The sequence below is a fragment of the Amphimedon queenslandica genome, unplaced genomic scaffold, assembly GCF_000090795.2.
Source record: "Amphimedon queenslandica unplaced genomic scaffold, v1.1 AMPQUscaffold_13227, whole genome shotgun sequence".
NCBI lineage: Eukaryota > Metazoa > Porifera > Demospongiae > Haplosclerida > Niphatidae > Amphimedon > Amphimedon queenslandica.
The window spans coordinates 94,370-114,787 of record NW_003546537.1 but is presented as its reverse complement, the minus strand read 5'-3'; the positions used below and the strand labels follow the sequence as shown (position 1 = coordinate 114,787).

The following is a 20,418-nucleotide window of genomic DNA, read 5'->3' as shown; positions in this document are numbered from 1 at the left end:
GCTCTTGCTCTAACATTTTTTCTACCATAGAACCCCATCTGGTTTTGCAGTCATATAATATATTAAAAATTAATTTTAGTCATAAGTATACCATACATGTACAAGTAATATTAATGTGACTTACTGAGATAAAAGAATGCTGTAGTATATTTAAGTTTGCTTGAGCTCTTGTTAGCTTTCTTCTCCTTTTCCAGCTACATGAAAAAGAACTGACAATCCTTCTGGCAAATGCTAGAGCTCTGTCGCATCTCTTATCCTTAGAAACAGCTTTTGTAATGGCCAGATCCAAGTTATGGCCAAAACAAGATAACCAAGTCCACCCTAGCTTTCTGGCAGCTGCAACTATATTGCTACCACTATCTGTTGTTAGGCACACAAGACTGTCTGCTGTCAAGCTCCACTCACTCATTGTTTCTAGTAGGGCATCCACCAGGATATTGCCATGTGATCTTCAGGCAGAAATTGAGCTGCAAGTGCCAATGAGTTGAGTTTCAATCCTTGTCAATAAAGTGCAATGTGAAGCTCATGTAAGGAGTTAAACCTATGCTAGACAACATTGTGGCAGCAAAAAACGAAGCACAAGCAATTTTCTTGGCTACTACCCTCTTTGTGGTAGCAGACAAATCAGGAATATAGATCTTGAAAAATGTGGTCGACTAGGAAGCTCATATATACTGTCCATTACCTTCATTAGCGACTTAAATCCTGTTTTTTTCAACAGAATATATAAGTAAACCATCTTTACAGATAAAAAAGCATCAGCTGCGTCTATTTCTTTGTGCCTCTTACTTCCACAACTGTATGGTTGACTCCAGGTAATTGAGGAAGTTATATTTGGTTGGTGGCAGATTGTTGGTTCTGTTGAGGCAGACGAGACGGGCGGGCTGGAAGATGAGATGATGGCTTCTTTTATCTGCTGTAACTGGGAATGTGCTGTGTTGCCTGTGGTTGTTCTTTAGATGAGCTTTCTGGTTAGAAGTAATTCTGTTCTCTGCCTGTACCTTTCTTCGACAGGTTTTACAGTACACATCATGACTGTTCCGTGCCATGTTCCCATGTGAGTCTGGGTTAAGCCCAAAATACTTCCACAAATTGCTCCTCGTGCCAGGTTTTGGTGTCAATTCTTTCATAATAGCTTCTTCAGTATCACATTCCTTACTGCGTGTATTAGTGAGCTGGTTATTGTCTGCCATACATAATATAGTCAATAGTGCTGGGCGATATTGAAAATTTTGAAACGATACAATATGATACGATATTGCCTAAAAATGAGGATATCGATATTTTTTATCGATAAGTTATTAAGCCACACCCATTAACTATAATATTACTAGTACTAAATTGGCTAAATAAAACTATTTCTGAGAAAAATTATTATTGAAAAGCATTATATAAACCTTCTTTGGCTTCATATACTTCAGCTACTTCATCTACTTTCCAAGAAAATACATTTTAGTAATTTTATAGATGTTACTCCTATAGTTAGTTAATTATTTATTAAGGTTATGTAACCATTTTGTGGGCGTGGTCTTGTTATCGATATTTTCTTCAAATTTTTTCGATATTGATAAGTATCAATACCGCATTATATCGATTAAATATCGTGAGTTTTGATATATCGCCCAGCACTAATAGTCAATGTCAATCACAAGAGAAGAGCAAAGTCAGCAAACCAATTATATCAAATACCGCATTATTGAATACCTGCGCATGCGCAAATGAAAATACCGCATGTATTCAATATTATGGAATAATCTATATCAATAATGTGTTTATGCAAACAGGAATACCAAATCGTCGTAATTTTAATATCGAGGTATTACTAAATATTGTAATATTGTACAGCCCTAACTCGATGTAGGTTCATATGAATGTGTCCGATATAGTCCTAAAATTGTGATAAATACATGTAGTGTATTGTAAAATAATAATATACATGTACATGTAAACATTTCACATTGTGTCGGATGCAATCTCTTTCAAACATTACAGGAGCTCTAATATATAAGGTAATGACATGCAGCTATTCTGATGAACATACTTTTCACTTCTGTTAAATTTGGGGTAAAATTTGATATACTTTTCATAGCCATACAGCAATTCACAGATATCATTAGGTAAATTATTACTGTTGAAAAATGTTAGTACTAGCATTTTTTGGTGTGTAATGTTTTCTGTCTCATAAGCATTCGGAAGTACTACATAGTTATTAAAAATAAAAATAGATAGCATCATCTACATCATAGCCATCATTGTGATGAGATGCACATTCTGACATAACCTCGTCTTCATTTTCGATATTACAATCATTTGCAGATTCCAGAGTATTTACAGCTTGAATGTATGTTATTCATAAGGCAATAAAACTAAGGTATTTTTGTTACACTGTATCCTGAAGCCAGTACCTCTCTGCAGTTTTTAGCAAAAAACTGGATACATTTGTTGCAAATTGCCCTGATCTTTAATAGTGCATTTGTATAACTTTTTGAGTTATTATTGTTACTTGAAACTTTGCAAGATACATGATATTAGCCACTGCCTCAAACTTTGAATAAGCCTACAATAAAATATCCAGATGCATGCTGCTGATATGTATAATTTAATGTATAGTTGCAGCAAAGATGAAAGGCCTAACAGTTGTGATAAAACCCACAGAACACTCCCACCAATACCGCAGTGTGATATTATAAATAGCACACTCATTTATTTAATGTGCAGCAGTGTGATATCAGTGATAGCACAGCACGTTCAATCTTTGCTGGAACTATACACTAAAACAATTGATACATGTGGCATCGTGTGCTATCTGATTTATCCGCACTCGCTTCCGGTCTCGTCGCTAAAATAGCGCACTCGGCTTTCGGCCTCGTGCGCTACATTTAGCAACTCGACCGGAAGCTTGTGCGGATAAATCAGATAAAACACGCCGTCCCATGTATTAACTATTACATAGCATACCTCAAATGTCATGGTTCCTGATGCATTCAGTGCTACTAAATCTGAAATGAGCAAAAATTTATGTAACACGCTTTGATAATGAAATTCATATCGATTTTTGTATATGCAAAATGCTGGGCACTTTTTCAAAAACTTGAACACAAATGTATTAAAAAACATTGCATACAATAACATAACCTGAACATAAAGACTCCACAATCTAAACTATTAAGCTAAGCTGCTTCATTCCTCTGGTAGTTTTGACTGCTATTTTTAGAGTTTTCATGAGAGTAATCAACAGCAACAGAGTCATCACCTAAGTAATGGAGTAGCACTAAGTTGTCCTTCTAATGTTTAACAAGGAAATAAGCGTGCCGGTTAAAACCAAGACTCCCAGACTGTAAAACAATAGAGAAGTAAGTCTTGTGATACAATGGCTTAGACCTAGGAATGTCCTTGTTTTCATTCTGGTACCACCTATATCCATCGATTATCCAATCATCTATAAATAATGTTATGTTATGTTTACTATAGGCTGTCTTCATAGGTAAATGTATTTTCATTTGATTATAATTTATTTGAACTGTATTATTTTTGTCAATTGAAGATAGTAGCAGTTTAAAAGGTATTTGAGCCTTCTTGCCAGAAAGGCTTTAACACTTGAGTGGTAACTCTTAAGGTGACCTTTGGTTGAACTAGGAAGTATAAAAATTATATCTATTTGATATATCTAGTTCATATAAATAGTTTTGAAGTAGCAGGTGGAGTAGCTACATTGCAAATTCCTTAGTCATACTACAATGGCATTTATGTAGCTAAACTGTGAAAGTTAAAAATGATTGACCCAAGTGAGTACAAAGTTGTGTCTCGACTTAACAGTTAATTTAACAATAAAAAATCATCAGACTAACTTATTTTTACAAATGTCGTCTATCAAGTGTATGTAAAGTCCCCCAGCTTTTGGTTTGTATGGTGGAAGTGTTAGCTTGACTTTGTCCACATTCAAACTAAAATATTTCATGACCTCATTGACTGTAAGTTCTTGTTTTAGAGAACTAGTTAAAGGAGAAATAGCTTCCAGCTGCTCTACATCTAAGTTTGCCTCCATAGGAAACAATTTGGGGTATTAATATAGTTGAAACTACTTCAAATTACTTCTTTTGTGCCTAGTATAGTACAGGTGGTTAGTGAGCTTGGGCATGTCATAATATTGTACATGCTATGGGTCTGGTCCCAAGTTAAAATATTTGCCCGTGTTACATCCGTAATCTTTTCCTATGGTACAGTCCGGTCCTAACTTTATAAACTACCTATTATGAACAATGCAAAAGTTCAGCAGTCGTATGGCACGCCGTTTGTAAGGAAATTATAGATGCTTGTTATGTCACATCCTAAGCTTACTATGTCACATTGCATCTAACAATGTCACATCCTAGCGTACAATGTTATAACTAAAATTAACAGTCAAGAGATTATGGCACGCCATTAGTATCAAAACTCCCACTTCAATTGTCACATCGTAAGCTTACAATGTCACATTCTAAGCTTATAATGTGACATTGAAACCCCCCAAAAATGGGCGTGTCACCACACCAAAGTGAATTACATGCGCATGCGCATACTAAAACCATGTGACAGTATCAAGGTGAAAATGAATGTTCTTCTGCTGTGTGGTGAGAACAAGCGAGAGCTTCTTCTCCTGTGGGGTTCTGATGCCTTAAAGGCAATAATGATGAATTCTGAAGTTGCTTTGAACAAGTTCAAACAGTAAAGGGGAAGAACTAATGCTGCAGCGTTTCTCGAATAAGTGGGACTCCTCCTATATTGATATCACAAGTGCCAGTGAGATTCGTAATGGTGACAAAGTGACTATTTGTGAGAAGATATCGATGAAGGTAACTACTGATATCTTGATATAATTTAATTGATATAAACAAAAATTAAATGAGGGCGTTTATTTTGGCTTATGAATAAGTGCAGCATGAATATCATATTGGTGGACTGAGGAATCATACATGTAGCCTCTGTTTTATTGTTGTCAATCATATTTAGGCAACTGAGCTCACATTGAAGGGTAAAGCTCTTTGTTCAAAACTGGAGAAGCCAAGTGAAGCTGACTCTTGTACATTGAGGTCTGTTTTTCCATCTTTATCAGTTTCAAAACAAGCAAACTCCAAGGCATTTGATCCTCTTAATGACTGTATCGTCACTAAGGAAAAGAGACAAAAGAAAGGAGTGAGACTGAAAATCGTAAAACAAATTTTGTTTTGATTACTAATAAAGCTTCTACTAAAGTCCCTCATGGACTGAAAAGGAAGGACTTGCTCCAAAGAGGATATATAAAAAAGACAGAATTCTTGAGAAACATGTCAGCTCAGGAAGTACAAAACAGGATTATCAGAGCCTTTCCAGATAAATTAAGAGAGAAATCAACAATAGCCATGTTAATGGCTGATCGAAAGAAGGTTTTGCCCAAGTTATGACGGAAATAAATGGTTTAGCAGAGAAAGGATTTCTTACAATTAGAGAGAAAGAAGTGCAACTAACAATGTATTTTGGTGGTGATTACAAAATCAGTGCTATTATTATTTTAATTATATCAATACATAGAATAGATCATCCTAATGTCAATGGGAATGAAAGAGGCAAGCTCTAACAATTCATGTCTATATTGTTAGATACATAAAAGTAACAGGTAACTATAAACAATATGTTAAGTAATGATTATATATTATTGGACATGTAGATGGGATACAACACACATAGCAAAACAAGGATCATTATGTTCGATAAAAAAGCAAGTTGCAAAGAAGGAATTTGGCATATCTCATGGGCCACTTTTTAACATTGAGCTCAGTAATGTAGTAGTGGATGAATTACATATGTTTCTAAGAATTACTGATATTTTGTTAAGAAATCTTATGTGGCAAATGATTTACCAGGATGAAAGCAACGTTTTTGTCAGTAAGGAATCTCATTACATGAATAGTGCTGTGGATGCTATTCAGTCATGTGGACTAACCTTCCAGGTTCATTGCTCATTGTATGATTCCTTACTATGATTGAAATAGATCTGGAAAACTGATAAGAAACGAGGAAGAGAAGGCTATGATTGGACATCATTGAGGGGTAATGATAAAAAAACACTCATGCAGAGGCTACCATCAAAGATGCCAGCATTGCTTCCTAGACATGGAAATGAAGTAATGAAGTTATGGGAAGTAAGAACAACGTACCGTAGATCAGGAAATTTTTGTTGTCAAAATATTTTCGTGGTTGAAGTGACCACGAAATTTTTTCACACGATATATTTTCTACAGTGAATAATTAGATTACTGAAATTAGTCTATTCTAACGTGCAGTAGTGCATGCACGGCTGGCACGAGGCTAAGCCTAATGAAGGCCTGAAGCTCTCACCCAAGAGACTCCTTGTCAGTTTCAGTGCTGTCATGAGCAACTTCCATTGAATAGCAGTCCACCATTGTCAAAAGTTAGTAGCCACGTGTCCCGTTTATAACACATCCAAAATTTTTTGTGTTAAAAAAATTTTGTGGATCGGTCAACCAACAAAAATAAAACACCTTGAAAAAAATTCACACCAATTACCTTTAACACAAAAATTTCCCAATCTACGGTACTTAAATTCAATCATGCAAAAACATTTGTTTCTCTTAAGGAATTCTACTTCATTTATAAGATAATTTCAACAAGAAAACCATCAAATGAAGACGTAACAATTGTTGAAAGGAAGGTATGGAAATTAAAAACACTACACTAAGGCCACTGAAGTAAAATCCTTGTTTCTCCTTTCATGGGCGGGGCTGTGGCTTAATTTCAGTTAATTACTATTAATTTTTTATAATTATTGTGATGGTTGCTAATTGGGGCATATGTGGGAAGAAATGCACATGTAATTGGAGTGGTGTAATATACACTCACTTATTTGCATTGTTACAGACCAAGGAATGGATACAACAATTTACTGCCCTTGGAACTATGTAGGGATATCAAAAGAGCAATGTTACACCTTACATGCATTTGTTTTGTCAACATATTCCTCAGCTTATGACAAAGCATAAAGGTAATAAGCGCTTCAGTGGTCAAGGTATAATGATTATTATGTTTATGCTGTTTACATGTACATAGGTGTTGAGAAAAATGATGATGCTAGAAGGCACTATCAATCAAGCAATCACCTAAATCCACCAAAGGATATATTACTAACAGAGGCTTGACTTATTGGTTTGTCCCACACAGCTAGAACAAAAAGGCATTACGAGAAGCATGACAGTGAATACTGGACTAAAGGCATATTTACAAAAGAGCTAAAAATGACACACAGCCTGACAATGTTGAGCTAATTATTGCAGATAAACTGATAACAGAGTCATAAGCAAAATCAGTGTTGGGGCATACATGTATGCATCCAAAATCTATCCTTACCTATTAGTACTTTATCAACACAGCATAGAAAGCATCTGATCCTGAATGCATGAAAGCATGCTTACAGGTCTTCCATGATGTATCTCTCCTCCTCCAAAACCCCTCCCAATATTTTTATAATGCAATTGTAGTATATACAATTAGAAATATTCATGTAACTATAATGCTTAATCTAGGTCTCTTGTCTTTCTTTTTCTTATTAGCAGGGTCTCTGTAAAGTTTCTAATATGATGTGTATTATTGCTATCATAAGATGGTAAAAAGAATTTAACAAATTGTGCATGTATACAGGAAACAAAACAGAGCACCCCTCTCCGTGCTTATTGTATGCGGTGAATATCTCTTCCTTAAAATATGACAAATTTAAGAAATCAGTTTTACTATAGAGCCTCCCCGGCTTCTTTGCTACTTTGTTTCCTTTAGACTCAGGAAAAAAAAAGCGAAATACATATCTGGGAAATGGTATAGTGATGTGACATCTTTTTACCAGTCCTGCTAAAAGACTAGAATGAATTGCAGCTTTTAAGTCACTAACAGATCAAGTACAACGCTTGTAGGTGGACTGGGTTCATTGTACATCCTATAATGAAATGTTAGAGCTAAATAAACCACCTCAGTGCTCCCTCAAACCTTATAGCCTCTTCTGTAATATTACAAGAATCAATCCAAGTTGCTTCCTCTTTAGAATAGTCTTTCCATAACACTAAATAATAACTTCTCCCCTACAATGAGCCACCATTTTTACCATGTACTGAAATAACTGACCCTACCTTCACCATTTTCTTCTCTACGAGTCTCTCAACTTGAAATAAATCATCATCAAAACCATTAGCCATATTTTGAGCATGATTGGTACTGTCATCTACTGTTTCCTGCAATAAACTACTGTAGTAGCCTTTTCTTTTACCAAAAGCACAACTGCACGCCGTGTTGTTCACAATTTGTTTCCAAGGAAACAGATAATGTATCTCAATGAATTTTATTAAAAATATATGAATATAATTAAACATCAATGAATATGATTATATGCTCGTGAGCGGTTTTATACTGCAATTTCTAGTCCTGTGTATTGCAGGATTACTGTAAGTTTTATGTGTAAATACTTGAAATTTTATGATGTTATGCAATCAGTGTGAACAGCTAATGTACATCATTCTTTCTAGAATGAGAATAATAGTGCTTTTGTTGCTGAGGATGAAACCTGTGAAGTAGAAGTTGCTAAAGTTGATGCTCAAAAATGGGATTTCAGTGATGATGGCGATGAATTGCTTGTGGTAGATTTTAAGAAACCAAAGAAGTCAGAGGTGTAGTTTATAAAAAAACTTCATGTATTGAGTTGTGGTACAGGAATATGATGAATGGCACACAAAATGCAAAGAACAAAATGAAGCATTTGCAGTCTCTTCAAATTTATCAAGAGAAGGTGATCAGTTTTCTGATGTGCCTTAATATTATTTTTTATAGTTAATTACTTTGTTATAAATATTATAAGTTACTGATTTATTTGTATTTGCCATGTATGCATTCCACTTTCTCCTTAAATTTTCACTATTTCCCCTAGTCTTCTGGTAATCTGTTGTCAGTATTAAAATACAAATTTGTCAGATTTTCATGTGATGCTAGTATTGCATCAATGTTACTTACTTTACACTTTTGGCTTTTAACTATAGGACAGTCAAGCAGCAGTTCTTGTTTTACAGGCCTGAGAACACTTTAGAGACAATACTCTGCCTTTTATTTAAAAAAGTTCATACAGAGGATAGTATCCATTTAGGTATCAGAATGACAAATGGGACTGTAGTGAATGCTTTATTCCAGGCTCAAGACAGTACCAAGGTTTGTATTAAATTGCTATTCTGTTTTTAAGTTACTTTTATCCAGCTGGTCTATCAGTATGTTTTTGCTAATACTGATGTTGGAAATCGCTTCAAGCTTTGCACTGCAGATGTCCCTCGACAAGATATGTTTCTTGATGACAAAGCTTTGTCTCAATATGGTATTACTTCTTCAGTTCTCTTGATTGTAGAAATGACTGAGGAAAGATATTTCAGTAAAGGAGAGTGGATAACTGAAATTACGGAATTGGTGAGATTCAAAATATAAAATATTAACACTATTATTTGCTATTTTTTCGAAATAATTTTGGCTTCTTTTGTTTGCTGTACACAATAGTTTTAGCAAGGCATTTACTTATTTTCTCTACTATAGGACAGCACTGTTGATGCAGTGTTTATTGAAAGGGTGCTAAGAATTGGTGCGTGCAAATGAATAATGCTATATTTTAAATGTACTTCACCTAATTTCATCAACAGAGAAAGAGTCTAGGACTAAGTTCATGAAATTTGTGTCCTCGTGTGCAGCTGTTATTGGCCCTCATACAATCAAGCACATCACCTTGTTTGAAGATTTACTGAAATTGTACAACACTAACAGCGAAATAGTTCAAAAGTATCCACTACAAATGGATTACTTTGGAGAGAATGCTGTAGACCTTGGTGGGGTATCTAGAGATGTAATGTCAGCATTTTGGCAGCTTGCATATCAGAAGTTATTTGATGGTAGCAAGCTCTTGGTGCCAGTTATTAGTCCACATGTTGATTTGTCATTGCTGCCTACAATTGGAAAGATATCATCACATGGGTACTTGTGTACTGGTTTTCTTCCTATACAAATATCTTTCCCATCTCTTGCAGCAATGCTCCTTGGTCCTAATATAGATGTTGAAAGCAGAGTTCTTATGGATTTTTTCCTTGATTATGTGAGTGATGTTGATTGGAGAGTTTTGCATGGTGCTGTACAAATTGCTGCACAGACCTCTACAAGCACTTTTCCATCAGATGTCCAGGAGCAACTTCTTACTGTATTGGGCAACTATGGTTGCAGGCAACTAATGTCACCAAGCAACCTCTCTCAACTTCTAGCTAACATAGCTCGCTTTATATTTCTCATCAGTCTGATGATGGCATATTCAATGATTTACTCTGGTATTCCATCAGAACACCAAGATTTGTGGCACGCATAATCACAGTCAGATTTATATCAGCTGTACGAAACTCTTAGTGCTACACCTATCAAAGTTTTAAGTCTTATACAGGACCCTGTTGTCATGAACAAGGCACAGAGATTGGTGTTTAATTACCTTTGGCAATAATATTGGTAGCATGACACTTGAAGAAGTTCATCTTTTGTAAGATTTGTGACTGGGAGCTCAGTCTGCTCCACTACTAAAATCGAAATACAATTTAATGTGCTCTTGGGCTTGGCGCGCAGACCGACTTCACACACTTGTAGCAATTTATTGGAGCTGTCTGCAATGTATCTATCCTATCCAGAATTTATGAAGAATTTTAAATGTGTACACTCTGATGACACTTACACATGGATAATGGATTCTTTTTGACTATCAACAACAAACAACACTTGACTATTTTGTGCTATTCATTCATCATTCCTGATAATCATAATGTGTGTTGTATCATTTATTATTACCATTGGTCAAATCACGATAATCAATAATCATAATAATCAATAATTATTTTTAAATAGGGCATTGATTTTGCAAAAACTCTATATTTTGTATGTAAAAAATTTCCATGGTCATTAGTTTCTCTTGAAAGATCAACTGTTCTGCACAAATTTTGATAATCTAATTCAAAGATGTCAAATCTAGTTTCTGGGACGTGTAACCCCTGTAGGTAAAGAAAAACAGACAATGAGATTTGCATTTCTAAACAAAACAAGGAGAAATTGGAAATGATTTGCATTAATTTTAAATTGATATACTACATGAAGTTAATGCAATTAATGAAAATTATAATTACAATTGCTGCCAAAACCCAAAAATGACACTAGTCTTTACGTAGATTATGCTTTTTGGTTAGTAAAATTTTAAAACACTTTAATTTATGAATGCATTTAGAAAATACAGCAAATTAATTAATCAAATTTCTGTATCATTTGCAATCCTCTACCTCATCATCATTGTCCACAACAACTGGTTCACCATAGTCAGTGCGACATCCACCGTCAACTTTTTGAATAAAATTTATGGCTTCGTAGCCGCTGCTTTGTAGATGCAAAACTCCAGTGTTAAATAGCTGTAACGGTGAATGGTTGCTTTCAGTCCGAAGGCTATGCATATTCCATCAATCTTTAAATGATGTTAGTGATGTATTAGTGATGTATTATTTCTTCGTAAGGATACATAATGATGAGCAAATAAATGGGGCTTATTAACTTGGTTCGATGATCCTCTTCCAGAAAATAGAATACCGTAGATCAGGAAATTAGTGTGGTAGGAAATTTTTGTGGTTTAAAATTGTGCTGTGACTCAATTTTTACTAAATAAGACTGTGTCATGTATTATTGAATGTGGCATGGAATTATATGGGTAATCTAATTTTTGCGAAGTTCTAATCCAGTAAAATTTAAGTCACAGTAAAAATTTCCAGATAGACGGTAATCTATAGTATAATTGTGTCACACATCTGTGCATATCCCTCCAAATACGCTCTATGAGCTGATTGTGGACAGAGCTTCCAGTAATCATGCTACCTTGTCCAGGGCCACAATTTTCCAACATATACTGAGCAGCCAAAACATTTTCATGGCCTTGATCTGTTCGTACTCTTGAGGGAAGACCATACCTTTGAACAGCCTCAGTAAAGCATTGTAGTATGGTGGAAGCCTTGCTATTAGTTGAGCATTTCATGAACATTATTAAATGGTTGTATCAATTGATACCACAGTGGGTCACAAATCTCAACCCAACTAGCCTGTGGTGACCATCTGCACAAATAAAAAGGAATAAATTCATAATAATAAATAAAGAGGTATAATTAAACTTAAAGGGTATATTACAAAAAGCCTTTCACCTAAATGCCATAGCAAATTAGGTCCTGGAACTTAATATGGTCTATGAAAAGTGTGCCAGTGTAAAGCAGTGTTGAGTGGATCTGTTGATTTGATTATTGACCTCAGCTTGCCCTCAAATGTCCCATTATCATTGTCTCACCACAATAAGGGTTATCATGATGTAATTGTTGGATGATTCTAGTCAGTTCATGACTACTTATGATCCTATTTGGTGTTTGCAGCAACCCAAAATCTCTTCTATACAAAGTCATACGTGATATACCTAACAGGTTGCTTATCTCTGGCCACAAAAAGTGCAAAAATGGAGATACTGTATCTGATCCTTCTCAACAGAAAACATAGGACAACCTCTACCAGGCCTGTGAGTGACCTCAGCTGAATAATGGAAAGCAACAGACATAGATCCCAAATCGTCCATATATGTGCCCCAGTAGCATAAAAGTGACAACATGCAGGATATAAGTTCATCAGTCATTTCTCTATATCTCAAAGAACTTCCTGTTCTGGTTTTAGCCCAGTTTCTGGCTCACAGGTAATGGCGAGTTTCTCGTCAATTAAGTAAACGTTTCTGAGTCCATATTCCAACTTCTTAATAATGTAATTGCACTATGCTTCACTTGCTACATCTGTCTGTCTTTCGCAAGAGTCAAAAAGGCGACCTATCTCTGAGAAAAACATGCTCCAATTAATGTCCTCCATTGAAATTTTAACTTCTATTTAAGCCAAGGCACGCCTACTCATTATAATGAACAAAAAATTACGAAGTGACATCGAAACTATACGATGTGACATAGTTTTTTTAATGTCACTTCATGAGGAATGCAATTTTGATAATAACGGCGTGCCATATGAGCTTTTCATGTGATTTAGCACGTGACTAATAATGCTCTTACAATGTCACATCCTTAAGCTTTCAGAATAATGACGTGATGTTGTAGGAGTGTCTCTGTCTCAGTCTATTCAAGAGTTAATTAACAATGGAGAGTTTTGGATGATCAGTTTTTTAACTTAAAAAGCTGGAATGGGTCATTAGTTCATGTCAGCCAGAAATTGGAATGGCTAACGAAGGGTTTGTGGATTACATATGCAGAAACTTGAACTTGACAAGACAATGATACTTTGGTCATGAATTAATTGATGTTTTGCAGCAGTAGATACAATGTTGATCCACAAAATAATGAATCTGAGGTATTCATGTACACTGTATAAATAATATTGCATGATATTCTTGGACAAGTATTATCAGTTAATTATGTAATTTTAATGATTGTTTTTAGGATTTTGTTTTCCGTATTAGCTTCTAGTACCTGCAAGCATGATACATGCATATATTCACTTGGATAATGTTTTATATACTGTGGAATGGACAATCATGTTGCAATGCCTGAAACACGACTATATATATTAAAAGAGGTTTTCCAGGAACTTTTACTGTAATGACGATGATTATGGTACTAATAAATATAGCACAGTTTTTTGTTTTTGAACAAAAATTTACAATAATTTTATTGTTGCACATTAATAACAACAACCAAAGTTAAGAGAATTTAAGTGAGCAACTATAATAATTATCAGTCATTGCAAAATTGACAAAACTCATTAACATACATCGAGTATAAACTTTCATTTGACATCACCAATCAAAATTTTTTCATATCTTAGGCAAATTTAATTAAGTTGTAGAGCCACTGTACTAAGACCCTGCTTGGCATTGTGTGCTTATGCTCCTCTTTCTAAATATGCATCCCAATATGACAGGAGCCATATAATGCAGGATTCCAGAGTACTTATTAGGTCCCAATACTTCCTCACAACAAACTACTTTCTCAACCTCTGTGTCTGGTTCAATTGCTATTTCGAGGACTTCTTGAATTTTCTTCATATTTTGGAGACCAAGTTCAAGCTTCTGCGTTACATAATCCACAAACCCTTTGTTAGCTATTCCAATGTGGGACTGACATGAACTAAAGACATTTTGAAGCTCTTAAAAAAAGTGCTTCATTCGAAACTCTCCATAGGTAATTGCAGAACAGAACAGACATGCCTACTGGATCACGTGATCATTCTGAAAGTTCAAGGATGCGACATTGTAAGAGCATTATTAGTCACATGCTTATGGCACACTGTTAGTATCAAAATACCCAAGTCTGTAATGTCACATTCAAAGCTTGCAATGTCACATTTTAACCTTAGAATGTCACATCCTACGCTTTGAATGTCACATGAGTCAGCACATGTACAGTCGGTGTGGTCACACCCATTTAAAAATGAGGGTTTTGATTGTGTAGGCAGCCATAAGAAGAGAGGTCATGTTACCTGAAGGAGGCAATAGTTTGGAGATCTTACTAGAAGAGTTTAAGAAGAAAGCTCCAAATGTTAAATTCTATTCTGATAGTAGCATTGATGACGCAAGATTATGGAACTTTCTCCCTCTATAGACCTCTCCCTCACTACTATTAAGTCAGACCTCTTAAAATTCTGGCATTATTGTCTGGCACATTTGACTCAATTGATTCTTGTTCTTTTCATATCATGTGTCCATGCTCAGCTTGTCATATAAAGAATGCAGCTCCATGTTCATTCCCTTAATTCAGCAGCCTCTGTATAATTTGTTACCTTTCCTTTTATCTATCTCTTCTCTGCCCAAATCCACTCGCTCAAATCTCTCTTTTATCTCATCATAAATTATCCTATTCTATTAATTTTTAATCTTCCTAATTTATTTTATTTTAATGGGTGCTAGTAGCAACTTACTAGTAACCCCATAAAGTTTGTTTGTCCATGAGTCTATCGTACATGTGTTTATTACTTCCTTCATTTTTGTTCACACTTTGTAAACATTGTTCAATAATAATAATTATTATTAATAATGTGAACACTTGTAAAGCCAAGCTCTAGTTTCTCTGTGGCATAGTTCACATATCTTTTATTAGCCACTCTAATCTGATTCCGCCAAGAGTAAAAAAGACTGCTTAATTGAGAGAAAAATTACACCAGCTAGAGTCCATATTGAAACAAAACAGTAAACCACTCCCATATAACCACACCCATACCATCACAACTTGCGATGTGACATTTTAAGCTTACAATATGACATTATAAGCTAGGAATATGACATCAATGACTTGGGAATTTTGATAGCATTGGCGTGCCATAGGACCAAGTCTCAAATGCGGACCATGAATTGCCAGGATGTTTTGAGGCGTGTTTCACCGGAAATACGTCATACTAGACAAATGCAGTACATTAAAGGGGCGAGGCTAAGCAAGCCATAGTGTATTATTAGACTTGCTGCGCAGGTGAGTATTAAGTACTTGGTTTGTCCTGCATATTTTAATGACACTTTTAAAAACTTTTTTAACTTAAAAATTAAGTCCTCTAGACTTATAGATCAATCTGCACAGCTAGTCCAAGCCTTCATTTATCAGCAAAAAATGTTTAACATAGGCAGCAGAACAGGGGGGGAAGAGGCGGCTAAAGCCCCCCAGTCTTGAAACAGCAGGGGCTGAGCCCTACCAGAAATTTTCTGCAAGTTTAAATTTAGCTGACTTTTATCAGTAAAACAAGACCTGCAGTCATCATTTCTCCATTTTACTTTGATGAAAAGACACAGAAAATCAGTCTAAAATCATGTAAATCCAACAATAGAAAAATAGGAGCCATTTTTTGTATAAAACCACACTCATTTTAATAAGTTAATTAATTTTCAGCCTAAATTATGTTCTGCCACCTCTGTTTAAAGAGCAGCACTAGGAAGAAGAATCTCACAAAAGGTGAAAAATTTAAAAAATACAGCAATTATGCTGACAGTCTTGAGATAAACAAAAGCATTTTTTAGTAAAAAATTCTTTCTAATTAATTAATATGTGTATAATTTCTTAATTCTTACTTGGCACAGACTTACATTCCAAACTTTATCCTGGACATCCGACTTTGGGCCAATGTCCAGAAATTTAATATTAATTTCGGTCATTTACTGTTAATGAGATTAATAAAATATAATTGAATTCATGAATCATTATTAAGTAAAAATTACTGTTGCTGTGGTACGAAGTTACAACATGGCCATGAGAACCAGAGCAGGAAATAAGAAAGTGGCTTTTATAAGGTTTTGAATGGTGAAGTTGACATAATTGAGTAAGAGTACCAGTCTAATAAAATTTCACTGACATCAAAAGGGGTTTATGAGGTAGAAAGACTTATAGAAAAATTAAAGTGAGAATGAGCCAGGCACTCAGTGTCTTTGGCGGCTGCAGATGTCCAACTCAGCCTAGGCATTTCTAATTAAAGGGGTGTGGTAAAAGGGTTAAATAGCATTGTTTCTACTTCCGGTCTAATTTTTAACCTAGGCAATGACCCCCAATGCCTAGGCCTGCAGCCGCCTATGCTCAGTGTAACCATTGCTGCATACATGATTGTGCTAGTTAGGACTCATTATTGAATGGTGTGCATGGTCTAGCTTTTTGTAGGGTATAGATTATTTCTTAGTGTTACGGAAAGGCTACTCTAAAGAAGAAGCGTCTTGGGTTTCATACTAGTCTCGCTGTCCAGACCATTCCCCAGCCTCCAGTCATTGGGGTGGATGGCTGGAAAGGGTCTGGTATTTTGGCTTACCTGGCCTTGTTCCATGGAGGCCATAGAAATGTCTGTACTGTCAAAACTTTATCACGTGAAGTGGGAGGAGTAGAATGACGTAAAAGAAGCGTGTTTCCACATGTCTGTAATGGAAGTGACAGTGGCAATTCATAAAGCCGGGGAAATTTTAGGATATCCTAGAATAAAAGACGAGCAGACCCTCTGTATCACTACATTTATTGATGGCAAGGATGTGTTCAGTATTTTACGGACTGGATATGGCCGAACTGCCTGTTTTGTGTGTTTGCCTAAAGCATTTGACTTGATCTACGACAATGATGATGACTCCAAGTCAATAATAATAGTAATCAGCCCATTGACTGCTTTAATTAAGGATCAAGCTAAATCACTAAGGCGTAGAAATGTTAGTGTAGAATATATTGTTGCAAATAAGGAAAAGGAGGTGATGGATGAAAGGAAAATTTAGTATTGTTGTAATGAGTCCAGAGACGCTGATGGGAAAGTGGAGGAGAGTATTTGTATCAAACAAAATTTATCAAAGAAGGCTCATTGGACTTGTAGGTGATGAATCACATTTTGTTGTATTAAGTCTTTATGCTTGACTTAATTCTAAATTATTATTTTTATTTCAAATTGCAGGGGATTGAGCTTTTGAGACTGTTTTGCCATAATAGGAGAAATGAGGAGATTAATAGAGAGAAACATGAGAATAATGGCATTGACAGCTACTGCAACAAATGAGCTATATGAAAAAGTTTCAGCACTGTTGTGCATGATAAATCCTGATGTCATTGCTTTATCTCCAGATAAAGCTAAGGTTTGATATGCTGTGCATGGAGTTCGAGGAGACTATAATGTGGCATTTCGCCTTATATTGAAAGAGATTGTAACTAAATATACACTCTTACCAGGGATTTATTATACTCACGTACCGGGATGGGTAACGGGATCACGTGAGCGCATTATTTCTTAATAAAAAGTTTTCGCAATGTGTGTTATCATTTTAAAGATGGCCGCCGCTTTTCTCAAAAGACGGATGTTTCTGTTTCTTAACTGCAGGGCTCTCTAATGGTCTATAAAAATTAACATACCTTAAAAGTAAGTTTAGGATAGCAGCATTTCAATTTGATACACATTTCTGCCCACTTTCTCATTGCTATGGCAGTGGCGTCTCATTTTTTACTTTTGTACCTCCTCTGTCGATATACAAGTGTTTAAATGATTGTACAAGATTGTAAATCTATTTTCTTTTTATTTTTTATAAAACAGGAATTAAAAGCATCTCGTCAAGTCTTCTAAACTAAAGATTCAAGCGAAAACTGTTGATTTTGATGACTATTTTTGTGTACCTCTAACAACTTCAGACTTAATTCTATAATTCTATTTGTTTGTATAAGTATAGCAGTATAATTAATTTAACTAATAGTAGTGTTTAATAATAGTTTATATTTGATGTTTATTTTATACATAATTTTATGTCTTGCTAATCTCACCTCGCCATTCTCATTTGAGTCACGTGATCATTAATTTTGCCATGGTAACGGTCGTACTTTGGATGAGACGCATAGTGGTAGTACTGCAACTCTGCTAGAAATAAGTAGCAATCAAGTAAGACTATGATTCATTTTTATTATTATGGTTTGAATTTGACAGTAGGTATTATAATGCCGCGAAAATTCAGATATTCTTTGCCCAAAAACATTGCAAGAACTAAGAACTTGACCAGGCCTCAGCAGCTAACAATTTCAATCCCCATTGAAAATTATGAATGTGCCCCAGCAACCTCTTTGCAGGTGTTGAAGCAGAAATCGAAAAGAATACTATTGCAGAATGGTATTATTTTAAATTTTAATCTCAGTTGTGCATATAAGAATCATGTGATTTAGGCTGGCAAGATATATCTAATTCAGATGAGAGCATGATCTTTGCACTTTTAGAAAATAATGCAACTTCAGGTCCAAATGTAGCAATGTCTATAACAATAAATGAAAGTTTCAATTGGTTACTTCATGTTAATGGAAGACTATTAAGTAAAGAAGCTGAATGTCTGTCCCCTGATATTGCACCTGTTTCTATTCATCTTTCTCTAACTCAAAACATGTACATTCATCTTCCTGTAACTCACAAGCTGTAGACATTTAAATGAACCCCAAATATTAGTAACGCGGTAGCGTTACTAAGTAGGATTCATCCCCAAACAAAATGGCTGCCACAACTTTTGCAGCCTTGCTATACCGGGAAAACGAGCTCCTATGCTTACCAGACTTTATAGAGGACCTTATCTTGACCAGAGGACTCCATTGGTACCCATAGCGTGGCTCTAGGCCCTGTCTAAGAGAAAAGCCAAAAATTGGCAAACCGGCCGTTTTGTTTAGCCACCTTTTTTCATCTTCATCATCATCATCATCATCAAGAATTCCTGTCAATCCAGTTGTCGGTGTGTATCTCAGTATCAGTTGGTGCTACAAGGATAATTCTTACACCAATCTACTTCAACAGTCTATGCGCAGGTCCATGTCCCATCATATCATTATTCAAGTAAGGAAAAAGTGGTACTGTGGCTGCTGGTTTGAGCCATCTTAGCTGCATGCCGCCATTTTGTTAATTATTGAAGCATGCCATGTGCTCCAAAATTTGGGTGTGGTCGTGCAAGCTCAGATCTGCAGCTCTGGGTCGCGCATGCTCAGATCTGCAGCTCTGGAAGAAGCAATTAATTTTTTTATCAAGCTAGGCTTGCTACTGCAATACTGTAGTGGAGGTTTACAGCTAAAAGAAGGTATTAATCTTACATGTTACTGTTTTATCAAGTGTGTGATTTTATTTTATTTAAAAAAACAATCAATTAATGTATGATATGCAATGATGATATGAATGACAACAGCCTGGAAGAACAGGAAGAGCTGCATTCTGCTGCAACATTGCAGGGAAGATGGACACTCTCAGCTCACAGCTTCTTGAACAAGGACTTGTATCAAGACTAGTATTAATTTCACTTGTCATCAGGATAGTTGATATTCCTTCAGCATGTCTATTCAATGCTGTCTCTCATAAATGATGTAATGTCACAACAATGATAATAATAATAAAGAAAATTATTGTTTGTGTAAAATCAACAAGCATCACAATGGCAACTAAATAAATTTTATAAATATTATTAAAAAATTAACACAAACAAGAACATAAAAAATTAAAAAAAAACAAGATTAAGTAGGATTCCGAACGACCAACGAAAATATGAAATGAAAATCCTACTCGTGACGCAAATTCTACTCTACATTGTAAGGTGATCCGTAATTCTTACATAACAACATTGAAAGTACAATGTAGAGTAGAATTTGCATCACGAATAGGATTTTCATTTTGAATTTTTGTTGGTCGTTCAGAATCCTACTTAATCTTGTTTTATTAAATTTTTTATGTTCTTGTAAAAATTGGTTTTAAGGTATTATTGTACATACTATATTAGTTGTTGGACATGATGGAGTGATGCTATCCTTCTGTATCAAAACTTGCTGGTCATACTTCTCATCAAAACCATCAATCAGCATGAAGGTAGCATTTCTGCTA

At 35.3% G+C, this 20,418-nt stretch overlaps 1 protein-coding gene and 2 long non-coding RNA genes across 3 annotated transcripts; all 3 read left to right on the top strand.

Annotated features, from left to right (window-relative positions):
- The first annotated feature begins 5,057 nt into the window (after positions 1-5,057).
- On the top strand, positions 5,058-6,167 carry LOC109584252 (uncharacterized). Its single transcript, XR_002185921.1, has 3 exons — positions 5,058-5,632; positions 5,684-5,966; positions 6,009-6,167. It is a non-coding gene; the product is annotated as an uncharacterized LOC109584252 (long non-coding RNA).
- Positions 6,168-6,355: 188 nt separating this feature from the next.
- Positions 6,356-11,080, top strand: LOC109584256 (uncharacterized). Its single transcript, XM_019999939.1, has 6 exons — positions 6,356-8,684; positions 8,728-8,803; positions 9,051-9,216; positions 9,262-9,465; positions 9,589-9,634; positions 9,693-11,080. Exons 3-6 carry the CDS (start codon positions 9,163-9,165, stop codon positions 10,400-10,402), a joined length of 1,014 nt encoding a protein of 337 aa, XP_019855498.1. The 5' UTR covers positions 6,356-8,684; positions 8,728-8,803; positions 9,051-9,162; the 3' UTR covers positions 10,403-11,080.
- A 5,999-nt stretch (positions 11,081-17,079) lies between these two features.
- On the top strand, positions 17,080-18,910 carry LOC109584250 (uncharacterized). Its single transcript, XR_002185919.1, has 4 exons — positions 17,080-17,949; positions 18,121-18,459; positions 18,505-18,684; positions 18,738-18,910. It is a non-coding gene; the product is annotated as an uncharacterized LOC109584250 (long non-coding RNA).
- Positions 18,911-20,418: the final 1,508 nt, after the last annotated feature.

Coding starts and splice junctions, on each gene's coding strand:
- LOC109584256 (XM_019999939.1), top strand. CDS start 9,163: ATGACAAATGGGACTGTAGTGAATGCTTTATTCCAGGCTCAAGACAGT. Junction 9,466..9,588: donor TAACTGAAATTACGGAATTG/GTGAGATTCAAA, acceptor TCTCTACTATAG/GACAGCACTGTTGATGCAGT. Junction 9,635..9,692: donor TGAAAGGGTGCTAAGAATTG/GTGCGTGCAAAT, acceptor TTTCATCAACAG/AGAAAGAGTCTAGGACTAAG.